The 14,415-nt window shown below is 42.2% G+C and overlaps 1 protein-coding gene across 1 annotated transcript in view; it reads right to left on the bottom strand.

The window, feature by feature from the left end:
* Positions 1-14,415, bottom strand: part of LOC102793035 (ERC protein 2) — a 158,419-nt gene that overhangs the window by 139,568 nt on the left and 4,436 nt on the right. The window contains exons 3-6 of the mRNA XM_087834055.1: positions 12,104-12,127; positions 11,212-11,979; positions 4,481-4,555; positions 2,329-2,484 (exon numbers count right to left, since the gene is read on the bottom strand). Coding sequence (XP_087690181.1) covers positions 2,329-2,484; positions 4,481-4,555; positions 11,212-11,979; positions 12,104-12,127 — 1,023 coding nt within the window. The remainder of the gene's footprint in view (positions 1-2,328; positions 2,485-4,480; positions 4,556-11,211; positions 11,980-12,103; positions 12,128-14,415) is intronic.

The raw sequence follows: 14,415 nt of genomic DNA, 5'->3' as shown, positions 1-14,415 counted from the left end.
TTGTAGCAAATTATTGCAGTGTTGGCGCTAAACGAACTAACACTGCAGAAGATGGATTTTTGGAAGTGATTTCTTTAATTGTTGTCAGGAAACGCTTTGGGGATTTCTCATTTTCATGACTTAGAAACCAACAAATTGAGACAAAGAAAATGACCTGATATCTTTCACTACATGTGTGTTGACTACAGAAATATGAACATGAACCACAAAAAATAACTTTTTCATAATATTCAGGTTACCTGAGGCGCACTAGTGTCACTGCAAACTGAGTCTGACCTCCAGAACAAGCGTGTTGAATTCACTATTTTAAAGGCGACAGCAGTCTTAAGCTGCTCTTTAAAACAGACGTGAGCGATACATACAAAATTACATCCTTTATAACTGTGTGACTGATTAATAAAAAAAGGAATCTGAAATGTCTCTGATGCTGTGACTCAATTAGGAAAAGCTGAATGTTTTGTTATCCATTTATTGCAATATCAACACGTCAGTTGTGACATATTTTGGAGCGATGATGATGCACTGGAATCATCATCAGCCCCATATTATCAATCCTCAGACCTGCTGTGTGCCCACAGACAAACGTTCACAGAGAGACGGAAACAGGTTTGTTTTAAGGAAACCATAAAGAACATAACAGAAACCCACAAAGGAAATAAAACACAGAGTGGTTTCTGTGCTGAGGCTAGCTACGTAGAGAATACTGTCATCTGTCTACTGGTGCCAAAAATGCTGATTTGAAGAGAGATTTCTCAAATAGCATGAGCAAGGTTCACTTCATAAAAGGGGGATTCTGACTGGCTCAGGGTCTGATAGACCTTCAGTCACAGAGACAGCATATGAGCTCCAGCACTGAGATAAAACGCAATGAAATATGAGGCTATACAATAAGAGAGATCACTGCGGTGACTGAACACGAAGAAAAACAAGTCAGGAAATGAGAAGTCAGTGAAAAATAATGATAAAAAGGCTTTATAATTAAAATAAGGAGCAGATATTTCAAAGACTATTAGGCTATGAGGAAATAATGAGAGAGCAGAGAGACTAATGAGAGGGGTACTTCTGCTTGTTCTGTGATCCAAGGCTGTTGGGTGGGGAGGAAGGTGGGAGCTGGTCTGATGGAAGACACACATGGGGACAAGGCCTGCTCCTACAAAGACAAGAAAACAGCAAGCCACTAAAATGCAGCACGAGCTGTGCCCAGCCACTCTTCACACACTGCAACCACACAGCCTCGGCTTGCAAAGGGTAAGCACATTTACCTGCTCCAGCTCGCGTACTCTAACACGTGTTCGTGTTCTCCAAAGCCATTTTTCAGTGTTTGAGCAGATCAAAGTCGGGAGGAGAAACCAGAGAGCACAGCGATGCCGCCCTCTCTGGTTTCTCTTATCGCAGTCCCACCTCAACACCAGCCACCAACACCGCTGAAAGACCCGGACCCTAAACACTACCAGCATGTAGGATGAATCTGTGCATATCCATGTGCGTGGCGACTCGCTGTGTTTCTCTGTGACTGTACGAAGACAGATGAGCCACGGGAGAACGAGCCGGGGGCCATCGCTGTGATGTATGTCATCCCGGGCCGGTGTGGGTGAAGAGAGAGCTCCTTCCTCTGTTCCTCTGCCGATGTAAGCTCACATTCATCTGTCAGGGCCCCATTCATAAAAACATCTCTTTTATGATTGCATCAGGAACTTCCCCGACGCAATGACAAATGAGCCCCACAATGAGCACCATTAATGAACCAAACGGAGCGCAGCTCACGGGCCTCGCCCGTCACGAGCACTGAAACCTGAAACTACATTTTTAACAGGGTTTGGATGCATACAGTATGCGTGTGTGCACGTTCATATATGTGCAGGTCATCTGTGTGGCTTTGGACACATTCGTGTGTTGATGAATAAACCAGGATACGGCAGGAAACCGACACAGCGCTGTTAGCTGATAGTTCCTGAGTTTGCTCCCTTAGTCAACGATAGGAGGCTTGTGTAATGCTTAGTAATCACACAGCGCAAATAAGCAAGTACTGCTGTTCACTACTCACAACCTGGCTTTAAACATCAAATAAGAAATGCATACACATGTAGGAGTTCTTGGCAAACATGCAACATGAGAGGCTTAGTGCGAATGCAGCTAAAACACACAATACAAAATACAGATTCATGCAGTTTGCCAGATTTTTCCACATTTGTCTTGTTTCCCCATAAACAAGCAACATGCAACATGTAACCGTTTCTGGCCTTCTGGCTATTTATACTTGACACAAGCATGCACGTCCCGGATCACGCGGCGTGGAGTCATCTCAGGTGGCATGCAAAGATATTCTACCTTAGTCTTCATGAATTTAGAATGGCTCTTGTAGACCTCCACCTGCTTGAGCTCGTCCTGCCTCTCATCAGAGTGCAGCAGGCCGCTGGTCTTTAGCATCTGGACTTCATCCTCTAAGTCTCTGATGTTCCTCTCCAGGGAAGAGATCTTGGTGTCCTGCACCAGCAACAGTAGGCAGGCAAACAGTCAAAGACCTGGCCAAGAATATTGAGCCGTAGGGCTAAAAGATAGATTACCTAGCGCGTGCATTAGCAGACAGTTAGCGCTCTACAGATACATTGGACTCTCTGCACCACTATCCAAGTTATCTTGCACAAAGCCCTCATAGTCGAAATTAAAAATGTGATTGATAGAATATCACTTGGTTGACATATCTCTCTACATCTGTCTGTGTAAACATATTTCTAGTATGTTTGAATCAACATATTAATCTAAATCACACAGAAATGTCATATAAACCAAGTCAGTGCATTTACACAAATCCTCCTTTATATAAATGTAATGTAAAGTCCGATGTCTGAGTAAATGTCTGGAAAAGAAGGGGAAACATTCTGGCAGACATTGGTGTTCAGCCAAGATATTATTCATCTGCAGAATCTATGAGGGAATAAAAGGGTCTGACATGGACAGGTCCTGAGGTTGTTTAGTTGCATAGTTTCAAACATACATTAAATGCAAAACCTTGGAAAAGAAGAGAAAGGTAATTTAATAAGTGGAAGCAGATTGCATGTTGCCATCAGCAGAAACCATAGGAACATGGAAGCATCTGACCTCTATTACATCCTATGACATCAGCCTTGCCTAGCACATGGTGCTGCATAAAAGTGCACACAAAAGACCAAGGAGAAATGCATAAAGCATATGCATACACAAAACACACACGCACAGAAAGAGTCTGTGCAAGGATGCAAACTTTCAACATGTGCCCAGAACAAGTCAAGGTAAGGCATTGAGACAGTTATGGAAGTCCTCCTGCACATCCAGTTCACACATAAAACCATGGAGACAAACATGATCTGTTTCTCCTGCACAACACAGGGGGAGGAAGCAAAATGCATGTTTAGCATATAAAACATTCATTAGAACTACATAAAAGCTGGACCTTAAAACACTGACATAAAGTTTTATGGGACATCCAAGTTGCATCTCAACTGAATTCATGGTGTTGAAAGCTAGAAACAGAAATCCTGTATGAGTGTTGAGCTCACAGCAAGACCAAGAGGTGTCGACTCAGTACTGTACCTGCCAGATAACATCAGGATCAAAACAAAACGGGGGGTTGGTCGTCTGTAATTACAAAGTGGACACATCCAACACTTAGACGAAGCAACACAGACACTGAAACACATTTGTGGACACTACGTGTCACCGCTGATCACAGCAACACAGGCTAGTTTAACAAAGCAATCACTACTAACAACGCTGGAGATGACTTTCTTTTGTTCTTACTCTCCCTACAATACGTCAAAGCCTCCTGGCAACTGTGTTTGTCTTCCCGTTGCTAATTAATTCAGTCAGATTTAATTCAGACCCTTAAAACCACCGCGAGGCACCATGAGCTAGCACATGTGCAGTCCGTTAATAGGCAGACAAATCACAGAGTATGTGTGAAAAATAACTGTGGCTTTGCTGTAAAGGATCCACTTTTAAAGCAAGTGTTTGCTGAATGAACAATAAATGTGTGTGCGTGGGTGTGCACACGGACACATGTGGAGTCAACGGCATTATTTCACAGCACTGCAACTTCAAAGGGCTGCGATGAGAGTGAAAGCTTCCATATGTGACATTTGAAACAAATTGAATAAGTGCTCAACTCCGCGTGTGCCAGTAACGGACTTTACTTGGGCATGGCTGCCATGCAGATGCAAGGTAACTATAACATCAAGTCCTCGAGATTGTTCCTTCATGTTCATCTATATAGAGAGATCCTCTGCTGTTATTCTAGGTGGACTTAAAGTTATGTCATGCATGTTTTGAACATACAAATGCAAGAGCAGATAACACTGCTGAAATAAAATCATGACATTAGCTGGATTAAAAAACTGTTTCATATTTATGATAAACAAAAGCTCAGACATGTATGAATTTCAGATAAATCTCTTGCACCACTTAAACTTAAACTTGCAGATTTGAGAGTAACTCTTAGTCCTACCTTCATATCAATGACAGTCTGCAGAGCCCTGGTTTTGGCCGGATCGGCCTGGAGCTGGTTTCGGCGATGAAGCTCCTGGGGAGGGACCCGGTAAAAATAAGCCTGACGGCTCATCATCTTTAACACTTTCCCACAGCGTCAGAGCTTCAAAAGGCACACGATCAGTGTCACCAGTTTTATCTCTTGTCCTTATATCATCTTTTGTTATGTAACATTACATTATCCACTACTCTGTCTCGAATTTTGCAAAACAAAACAAAGTTCATCGATGGTCACCGAGCTGGTCCCGATCTGAAGCTCTCCCTTTTTCCATCTCCAGCAGCAGGTGTCTATTTCTCTGCCCTCTCTTCTTCTGTCTCAGTTTGCTAGCAGCTACCTGACACACTTAGCTTTAGGTCATTTGAATCTGCCTCTATCCTGCTTTCAGCCTGAATCTTTCGATTTCTTATCTCTCACTTGTTCTCTGGTCCTCTCTCGCAGATGTCTCTGGCATGCTAACGCTCTTGCTTAGCAACACTTTCTGCCAGCACATGCGCTAAGCTTTTTATATCAATAATTAATGGTAGCTCTGACCTACAGCTATGCCTACACAAAAAGCACACGAGCTAACAGACACACACACATTCCTACACATTAAAGTTACTGTCAAAAATCTACCAAATCATCACTGAAGCTGAAACATCTCGTTTGTGTGCAGCTACGTCTAACAAAGATACAAAGAAGTGCCTGAATTCATTGAAACACTACTTCACAAGGACACTGCTGTGAGCCGTGTTGTTTTTAAGAAATGCAGTTTTGCAGCCACAGAGTCAAACATATTTACAACACGAGCGCACAACCACAGTCTGATCCTGACCAGAGCATGCAGAGGATCAGTTTTGGTAATGAGGGAGTGGCCCCTGCTTAAAGGGCACCTCTGTGATGCTGCGCTTTCAATCCCCCACAAACATTTGATTTTAAGGAACCACCGAACACCACTGTCGTCTTTATAGAGAATTCAATGTATACGATGTTTGTGCAGGACTGGAAACCTGGAAACTACAGGTGGACACAGATGATCTATAGAGTGAATCCATACATGTATTACTAATAATCTAACCAAAGAAATGCTCAGTGAATTCACCATTCAAAGGTTACCTAATGTTACACTAACAGGACAGAAAATGCTTAAAACATTAAAGTGTTTTATTTTTATAACTTGTTGTTCATGCACAAATGTGCACACCAAAGCCTGAATGCACTGGAGCAGCTCATCATGCCCTGAAGCATAACAATCATAAATAAGCAACAGGTTGTCAGTTCTGCCAGTGAGTGGAAACGACAGCAGACAAGGACCTTATCCACTTGTCCGTGTCAGCTGTGGATAAGGAGGGATTACTGCTGTCAGAGCATGCCTCCCACAGACGAGCGTTCCCACTGCCACCACAGTTCACGTCTTTATTAAAGTGACTGATTTGTCACAATGCGCATGTCTGTCTTTTTGTCTGCCTTTTGGTTCCTCTGAGAAAGTGTGTCTATGAACGTGTGTCAGCAACAGTTCTGCAAACTATTGTGTCTCTCAGTGGGGAAATGAAGCCATGCAAGAGAGCACGTCATCAAAGACGTCCTCTCTGCTGCACATGTGTCCGAGGGACTGAGCATATGGAATGAATAGGATCAAACGTAACACTATAGCAATAAGTGCCGGCATCCTGAGTGAAGGATGCGGTCAAAAGGTTCAATTCTAGCCTCAAGGCAATGGTGTCATGTACAGCACACACTGCAACATGGACTGGTAGAGACACACACACATGTATGTTCACTAATCGCATTCCTATCCCCATCAGTGAGAAAAAAGTAAAAAACAAAAGGAAACAGTTGCTTGCCACAAATGTGTCAGCCTATCGGCTCGGTGGGTTAAAAGTTTGAAAAGATAAATGGAAAAACTGCGGCGATCAAAGACTTTTGTTGGGAAATCGTTGGGGGTTGCAAGGTGAGGAGAAGCTTTAGGGGTGTAATCTTGTCCTGATAAACTTTTCCACTCAGACATTCTGGGAAATTAGCAGAGCATGGCAAGTAGGTGGTGCCCATGCTTTGGTGAGGAAAAGGGGAATTGGTATCTGTGTATGCATGTGAGTTGTTTGCTGGTGTTATTAGCAGTAGTCTTCTGATGGTAGCTGAGAGGGGTTTCTATAGCAAAGGCTGAAAGTTTGGCTTCTCAAAAAACAAAACACTGGGATGAACAAAAGAAATGGTGCAGACAGAGAGGCAGGACAGACATCAATATTTTGCTGCTGAGCTTGGTGGCATGAGAAAGTAAGCAGAAAGGAAAAGCGGGAAAAAGATTAAAGAAAAAAGATTTGCTGACACGAATTTCCACTTCATTCCAACATGCTGGCATGGAAAGCCAGAGAGATAAAGGCATGCCAAAAAGCAGTTCTGAAGCCAGTCATGGTATATAAAAGCAGAGCAACCGAGCAGTGCGCAGCCTTAAACGATCGAGTGAGATACAATAGGGGGCCGAACTTTAGAGCCCCGGCTGACCAAACGGCATCTGCAGTATGTTACGTATAAAGAATACATGCCATCTCCAAGTAAAAAACTCATTGTGAAAGTGTGAATGTGTGTGTGTTTGGACACATTTGGCAGCAGGTCAGGTCTGGGCAGGAACAGACCAGCGGTGAGGCTGTTATTATTGGGTCTACAGGGACCTGACGGCTGGGGAGAGTCAATTAGGCCCAGATTTATGCCTCTCAGCGTGTGTGTGTCTGTGTGTGTATGTGGTCCCATCACACAACTTTGGCTGCAGTGGTCAAACTCTGATAGAGCACTGCCACTCTGTGGACCTTGCTGGTACTGCAACAGTTAAGGTGGCCCACTAACACTTTTTAAAAGTGACTAAAATGTGTGGCTTCCAAATCATTTTTAGTCGAGATCAGTGTATGAGTGCTATGAATAGGCTGAGAAACACGTGCCAGTGTTTCTATGCTGGATTTGTGCAATTAAGGTATTCGGATCAGTGACAAAGTTGAACAGGAAACACAAGTGAGAGAACACCACTGTGCACACAATCCCCCTGACAACATACATCAGCAGGTGAAGGAGTGATGGAGTGCGCTCTCCATCCGTACTGCAAATCCACACATAAGCACAAACAGCTGGTTCAAGCGATTTAACATATGGCCGTCGTCTGTCCTGGATGGTATGCAGAGAAACATCCGTCAGTCCTCTGACTTTCATCATACAAACACACTTTAATGTCTCCAGCTTTCCTTCGATAAAACACAGAGTTAAGACGGCCACTTCATGCCAGCAAAATAAGTAAATTAAAATGAGAGGCAAACTGAAAAAAGGGGCATTTATGATCTCAGTGTAAACAAGCTGAGATTTAGATGAGGAGTAATGGGAGCGGTAATGAAAGGAAGTCGGGCTAGTTTCCTTTGGAGCTAATCAAACAGCTAACAGCAGCGGTCCCACATAGAGGCACAGCTGAGCATCACCGACTCGCCGTTGCAATGGAAAGCAGAAATTACAAGATGCCTTCACAGGAAGTAGGCTACTATTGGATAAACCAACCTCTAAGCATTTTAATTCATCACCAGCCACAAAGTGACAAATGCATTAAACTACAAACGTTTAGGGCAGTGGTGATAAACGAGCTGCACTGAAACACAGTTTAAAGAAAAATGTTGAAACTGTGAGGAGCCTAAAGGGAGCAGCTGAGAGAAACATGAAAAGATCAAAGCTTGGGGGTTATTGGGAAAGTTATGACATGTTACAGACAACAAATATGTGGTGGAACATTTCACATTTAGTTTGGTTAAATGGCAACAGGTCGGTAACATGTTTGGATCTACAAAGAACATCCAGAGAGGCTGAGTGTTTATTTACTGAAGGATGTTTCTCAACATAAAACTGCAAAGGAACTTGGCATTACATCATTAAAAGACTGAGAGAATCTGATTATCTGATTAATGTTTGAGGCAAACCACAAAATGTTGCTGACTGGCAGTATGTAATAGAAATCTCTACACAGGCTCGGGAAGAAACTGGAGACTGAAAACTGTCCTCCAGTCTGCCAAAACAAAATTTTACATTTGTTTTGGAACTAAGAGAAACCACATCCTGGCAGTTCAAAGGCAGCGCCATGATAGTGAGGGAGTGAATGATCTGGTAACTTGGACACCTGTAAAACTACAAATGTTCAATAATAATAAAAGTGCCACGCGCTGTCATCCACATGAAGTTTGTTTTTGTTTTTCTGGAAATGTATGTTTATTTGAGCAACACAAAATCACATCTATATAACAAAAGAGTAATCAAACATATCTAAGCACATTTAAATTCCCTGTGGTGGTCATGCACTGAAGCTACATAAGCACATTATTCATAACCTAACCTCCACTGGATGAATCACAAGTTAAAGCCTGCTTTGGGACATATGCTGCACAATGCTGTAAGACACAGGTTGGCTTGTTGGCTTCTGTTCCAAAGATGTGGATGAAAGAGAGGCGGCACGCAGCAGAAGATCCCGCAAAGCAGAAAAACGGAGGCACAAGTCTGTCTCAGCGATTTTACCCACCGGAGGTGTAACATTCGTGCAAATGTTGTGTGTGTTAAAAATATTATTTCAAACTCAGGTGTCCTTAATGCAGCCATTCACACCAATTCACTGTCAAAATGTGCAACATACAGTGATTTTAAAGGCCTTTAGTCTGACCAGTAAGAATATACAGAAGGGGGCTATTTATTGAATGTTTTTTTTAGTTTTATGTGTGTTTTGCTGCATTTTAAATTATTTTATATTTGTTAAAGACGTTTGCACACTTGACCAAATAATACGAGGAGAGAGAGATTTATCTATAAGTTTGACTGTATCCATTGTGTCTGCAAACTAGGCTTGATGATACTGTATCAATCAATTACTTTTGTTTTACACAAACAGATCAAAGTATTTTGTAAATGCAGTGATTACATGTTTAACATGTTTAGATGGAGATCTTAATGAGTCGATAATAGCGACACTAAACAACAGGAAAAGGTTTCCACTTTTCTTCCTAAATTATTTTCTTGAATATAATTTGTATAATTTGTATAATGATATAATTTTATATAATTTATTTTATATATATATATATATATATATATATATATATATATATATATATATATATAGAGAGAGAGAGAGAGAGAGAGAGAGAGAGAGAGAGAGAGAGAGATATCTATATATATATTGAGACCAGAAACTGGGAAACTTGGGGGGAACTGAGAGAACAATCACTTCTCTATTCAATCAGGGAGGTCAGGCTGTTTTCACTCATTAATCACACATTAATATTCAGACAAACACAGCATGTTTTTCTACTTTGAAAAAAAACCCCTCTCCCCCCCTCTCCCCCTCTCTCTCCCCGACACATGTCCCCTCCTCCTCCTAGCATATGTTAAGCTGTCAAGTACTTAAAAATAGCACAGCACGCAGTGTGTGTGAGCAGGTACTCACCTCTTACACACACAGCATGGTTAGGTCCCACACATTACACACACACACACCAACCCAAACATACACAGCAGTGTCTGCATTAGCAGGGACTGAAACACCCACATTCCCCTTAAACAAAATCACCACGGTGACCAAATGGGCGGATATCCCATCAGCCACCCAGAGAGGGAGTGTTCTCACTTGGAAACACTAAGCCGATTGGCTCCAGATGTGTACGCATGCTCATTCACAGACACACACACACACACACACACACACAATTTTGTTTTTGAGTTTGCACAGTGGACGCAGAGGCAGACAAACAAAGACAGAAAAACAAGAACATGATGATACAAACAATATCACCAGCATGCACCGACATAAAACACACACACACACAGAGGTAGAGAAATTAAAGGCTAAGAAGATTTAGGAGTTAAAAATAGATAAGGCAGTAGTGAGGAGCACAGAGCAGCCTGGTATTGCCCCTGAATACTGAGCATACTGATACACCTGTGCTACACCAGCACTGGCTGCAGGGCGGTACTTAATAAAACTCTAATTGTGAAAAGAAACATCGGGGAAAAGAGACGAGCACCTGAAGAAGAGTTTGTTTTTCCATAGGCTAAACTCAATTCTGATTTATCTAGTTCAGTATTTATTTGAAGGCATAACAAGTCATGGGCTGCAGAATTAACCATGAATATCAAATGCTGGTGTTTGTTCAGCTACCATATGAGTACACTCAGGAGGACACACACACACAGATTATAAAACTGCATGGCTCAACGCAGGCTTAGAGCTTGCCGTATGTTAATCTGGCCCATTGATAAGACCTGCTGAGCTGATTCCTGCTCCCACATTTTGCTTAATACATAGAAACTGACACAAATGTGCATGCACACCTAAGTATGTAATCTCATCAATTAACATTAGCAACACAAATAGTTTAGCATCAGCTTTAAAGTGAAAATATTTTTAAAACCCAAGAACAAGACAATGTTTTGGTATTGAAAATGACCTGCTGTGTTAATGTTTTATGATATGCACATGATCATACAGTGGCTTAACTTGGATCTTTATTTGGTAATGAGGGATATTTGACTCAGTGACGGTTAAATCAAAAGGTGATTCAGGAAATTCAACCTGTGAGAGTTCTACACTAAGTTGTATTTTCTTGATTAGTGCATGATGCTCAGCCTTCTCTTAAAACTGCTCTGACAGTGCAGATGAAGCTTCAGATGTGTATAAATATCAGCAGGAAAAAGTGTACCTCTCTCAAATGCACGTTCTCCAGCTGGGCTTCAGCCTCCTGAGCTGCCATGGTTATTATGCCTGTCCGCTGTCCCCGTCCCCAGTGTCCCTGACCTTGACCTTGGCTTTGGCCTTGGCTTTGGCCTTGAAGCATCTCTAACAGTCTCTGGATGCTCTCGTCCCGGGCGCCCAGCGTCTGCTTCTGAGAATCAATCCTCATCTCCATCTCTTCCATGGTCTTCCTCAGCAGGGATAGCTCCTTGGCCTGCCGCTCGTGCTCTGACTGCAGTTGGAAGAAGTTCTCCTCTGATGGAGCCAGGGGAGGAGGTGAGGAAAAGCCGTCACACCCAGGCACCTGACAGGGACTACAAGGGTGAAGAGAACCAGAGCTGGGTACAATCCCGGGACCGTGGCTAGGACTGTAGAGAGGCGGATTCGGGCTGCTCCTCAGCCCACGCTGAAGGGTGTCAGCTGGGCTGGTTCTTTGTGCGGCTACTGCAGTGTTACAGCCGTATCCAGGGCTGTGAATGATGATGTCAGCTTCCTGTTGCCTTGGATTGTAGGTGTTGGATGGGCTGGCTCTGGGGCTGCTCTTTGGTCCAGGACTCTGCAGGTTGCTGGGGCTTTGTCTGGGACTGTGGCCAGGGCTGAGTCCCCCTCTGAGGTCCTGGTCCATATGGAGCTCTCGATAGGAGTTCCCCTGCTGACGGTGCTGCTGGGAGCGACTGTTCATCTCTCTATGAGCTCGCAGCTCCTCCTGAAGCTCCTGAACTGTTAAAGGAAGCTGCTATAAAAGACAAAGTTCCCATTTATTCAATAATTAAATAAACATACCAATTATGCATGAGCAAATCTGCACAACGTGTGAAAACACACATGTGTAAAGTATGGGACGGTATGTGAAGACAGACCTTGTTTCTTCTGTTGTTCCCAGGCTGCAGCAGAGAGAGATGATGTAAGACACAAAGACACATGATAAGCATGATAGGAACAAAGAACCATTAGCTAGATTCATTTAGACATCTTAATTCACAAAGCTCTTGGAGACTAGTTACACACTATGACCACAAGGGGGTGGGTTTTCTCCTCAAAGCACATGGAGAAAACACAAAATCTCCTTTTGTGCTACTTGCAAGTAGAGCAACAGGATTGAGAAAGAGTTTCAAGTATGAAGGAATTGCATATAGAAATAAAAAATCAACTGATGTAAACAAATTTATGAATATTGTAAAATGACTTACTGTTAATGACAAATTAACAGTAAGTTTACTCCTCCCAAGTTCAAAAGTTTCTGAAGTTGTGAGTATATCATAACAGACTGCAGCACAGAGACGGAAAGAAAACAAAAAGTTGTGTCTTTTACTTTGTGGATTGATTTGATCTTCTTATCACTACTATTAACAAAAATCCTTTTTCATTTCATATAATTGTCCAAGATTGGACTTTTAGGTTGATACCTTTAAACATCGTTCAGCTAAAATCAACAGAACAACTGGGGGAACCTTTAATTGCTCATAAATATATTTCTTAATTCTTCACGATAAAGAATGTAAATGCATCTAAACCCTTGGCAGGGCTTAACCTGGAACTTAAAATAAATTCTGTGGGTTTAAACAAAATTTGCTGAACTCATAACCGTAAGGCTGCGGAGGTTCTCCGCTGCAATGACTAACCAATACGCCGATATATTTACCATTTTAACAACTAACCGCTAACTGTCCGTGTGTTGCTGGGGGCAACCAATTTCTTTTGACATTCCTGCTTTTGCAGCACAGAAGGCAAAAGAACAGAATATATTATGTTTGTTTACTTTTAGCTTCCTGATTTTCGATTGGAAATTCAATCAGTGCTTAAAAAGACACATGAAATTGTAACTGTGCGGAAAAAAAGTATAGTATAAATAAACACACACACACAAACAGCAACTTACAAAATTCAGACAATGATTTATCAGAAAGTTAAATTACAATTTTCTAATCAGTGTGAAGGTGTTTTACTCAGTTATTCTCAGCTCTTTCCAGTCCAGAAGGTGCAGGGAGCCAAGGACACGGAGTGGAGACGTAGGAGGCAGCCGAGGGTGAACACAGATAATCAATGCAACAACAAGCATTGAATATTAAGTCGGAGTGGGAGGAGAGCCCTACACACAAACACGTACACAACCAAGATACAAATACACACGTGCAACTGCACACACAAACACGCAGCCGACGCAAACATAAGCAAAACAGGCAGATGGTTAGGGGACAAAACTGGTCACTGCTGAGAGAAGAGGTGACATTCCTTATGCTAATAACAAAGTTCTCATGCCAGACTGAACTCTTTCCACTGTCTCTCAAAGAGCAAGAAGGAAAGAAAGAAAACATCCAGGAGAAATGAAGAAAAAAGAGTGGAAAGTGACAGAAAGAAGGGAGGGGAGACGGCGGCGATGAGGGAGATTAGCAAGCTTAAGAATAACATCTTCCTGTGATACGGCTGCTTTTTTCTCTAAAAGCAGGTTTTTAAAGAAGTCTTTTTCAGATTTGACATGTTATATTTTATGTGGGCTGTGAGCCTTATGAGTTATAGTAAAGGTCAAGAGGGAGAGACAAAAAGAGGAATTTCATAACTAGTCAAGACTGAAAACTGTGATGAGGTGAAGCTTAACTAGGTGTGTGCATCAGTAGCTGCTCGGGGACAGCGCAAGTAAGAGTAAGACAGAACAAGGCGACAGGTTTTTTAAAGTTATTATTGCGCTCACTAGAAAAATACTGTACAGATTTAAAATCAGGGCGTGATCAAGTCCAACGGTTTGCTCCAGCAACAGCTAATGAGCATTTTCTTTATATTAACTTCCACGAGCTTCACTTGAGGGCAGGGTGCTGCAGCGTGACTTGTGCAAATAACACAGTCTGCTTTATTTTATAAAGTTTGCTGCTTTCGAAATGAGAAGAATGCGTGTATGCGTGTGTAGGTGTGCGTGTATGTGTCACAGTGTCCTCGCACTCAGTGACAATGTGCGATGAAAAAAGCTATAAATATGAATGCAGAGGTGGCTCCTTGGTTACAAGAAGGAGGAGTCAGATGGGAGACATGGAAGATATGATCAAGGTTTTTGCTTGGTTAAAAGAACAATACAAACATTTGGGAGTTGCTAAAGCAATTTCTTAGCGTGAGAGACTCTGAGTTTCATGTTGTATACAACGACTTTTAAGGTGTTTCCATCAGAAAAAAAAACTTAAAA

The sequence above is a fragment of the Neolamprologus brichardi genome, chromosome 20 (assembly GCF_056152115.1).
Source record: "Neolamprologus brichardi isolate AB-2024 chromosome 20, ASM5615211v1, whole genome shotgun sequence".
Classification (NCBI taxonomy): Eukaryota; Metazoa; Chordata; class Actinopteri; order Cichliformes; family Cichlidae; genus Neolamprologus; species Neolamprologus brichardi.
Note: the sequence above shows the minus strand (reverse complement) of the source record. Positions and strands in the feature narration are given on the sequence as shown.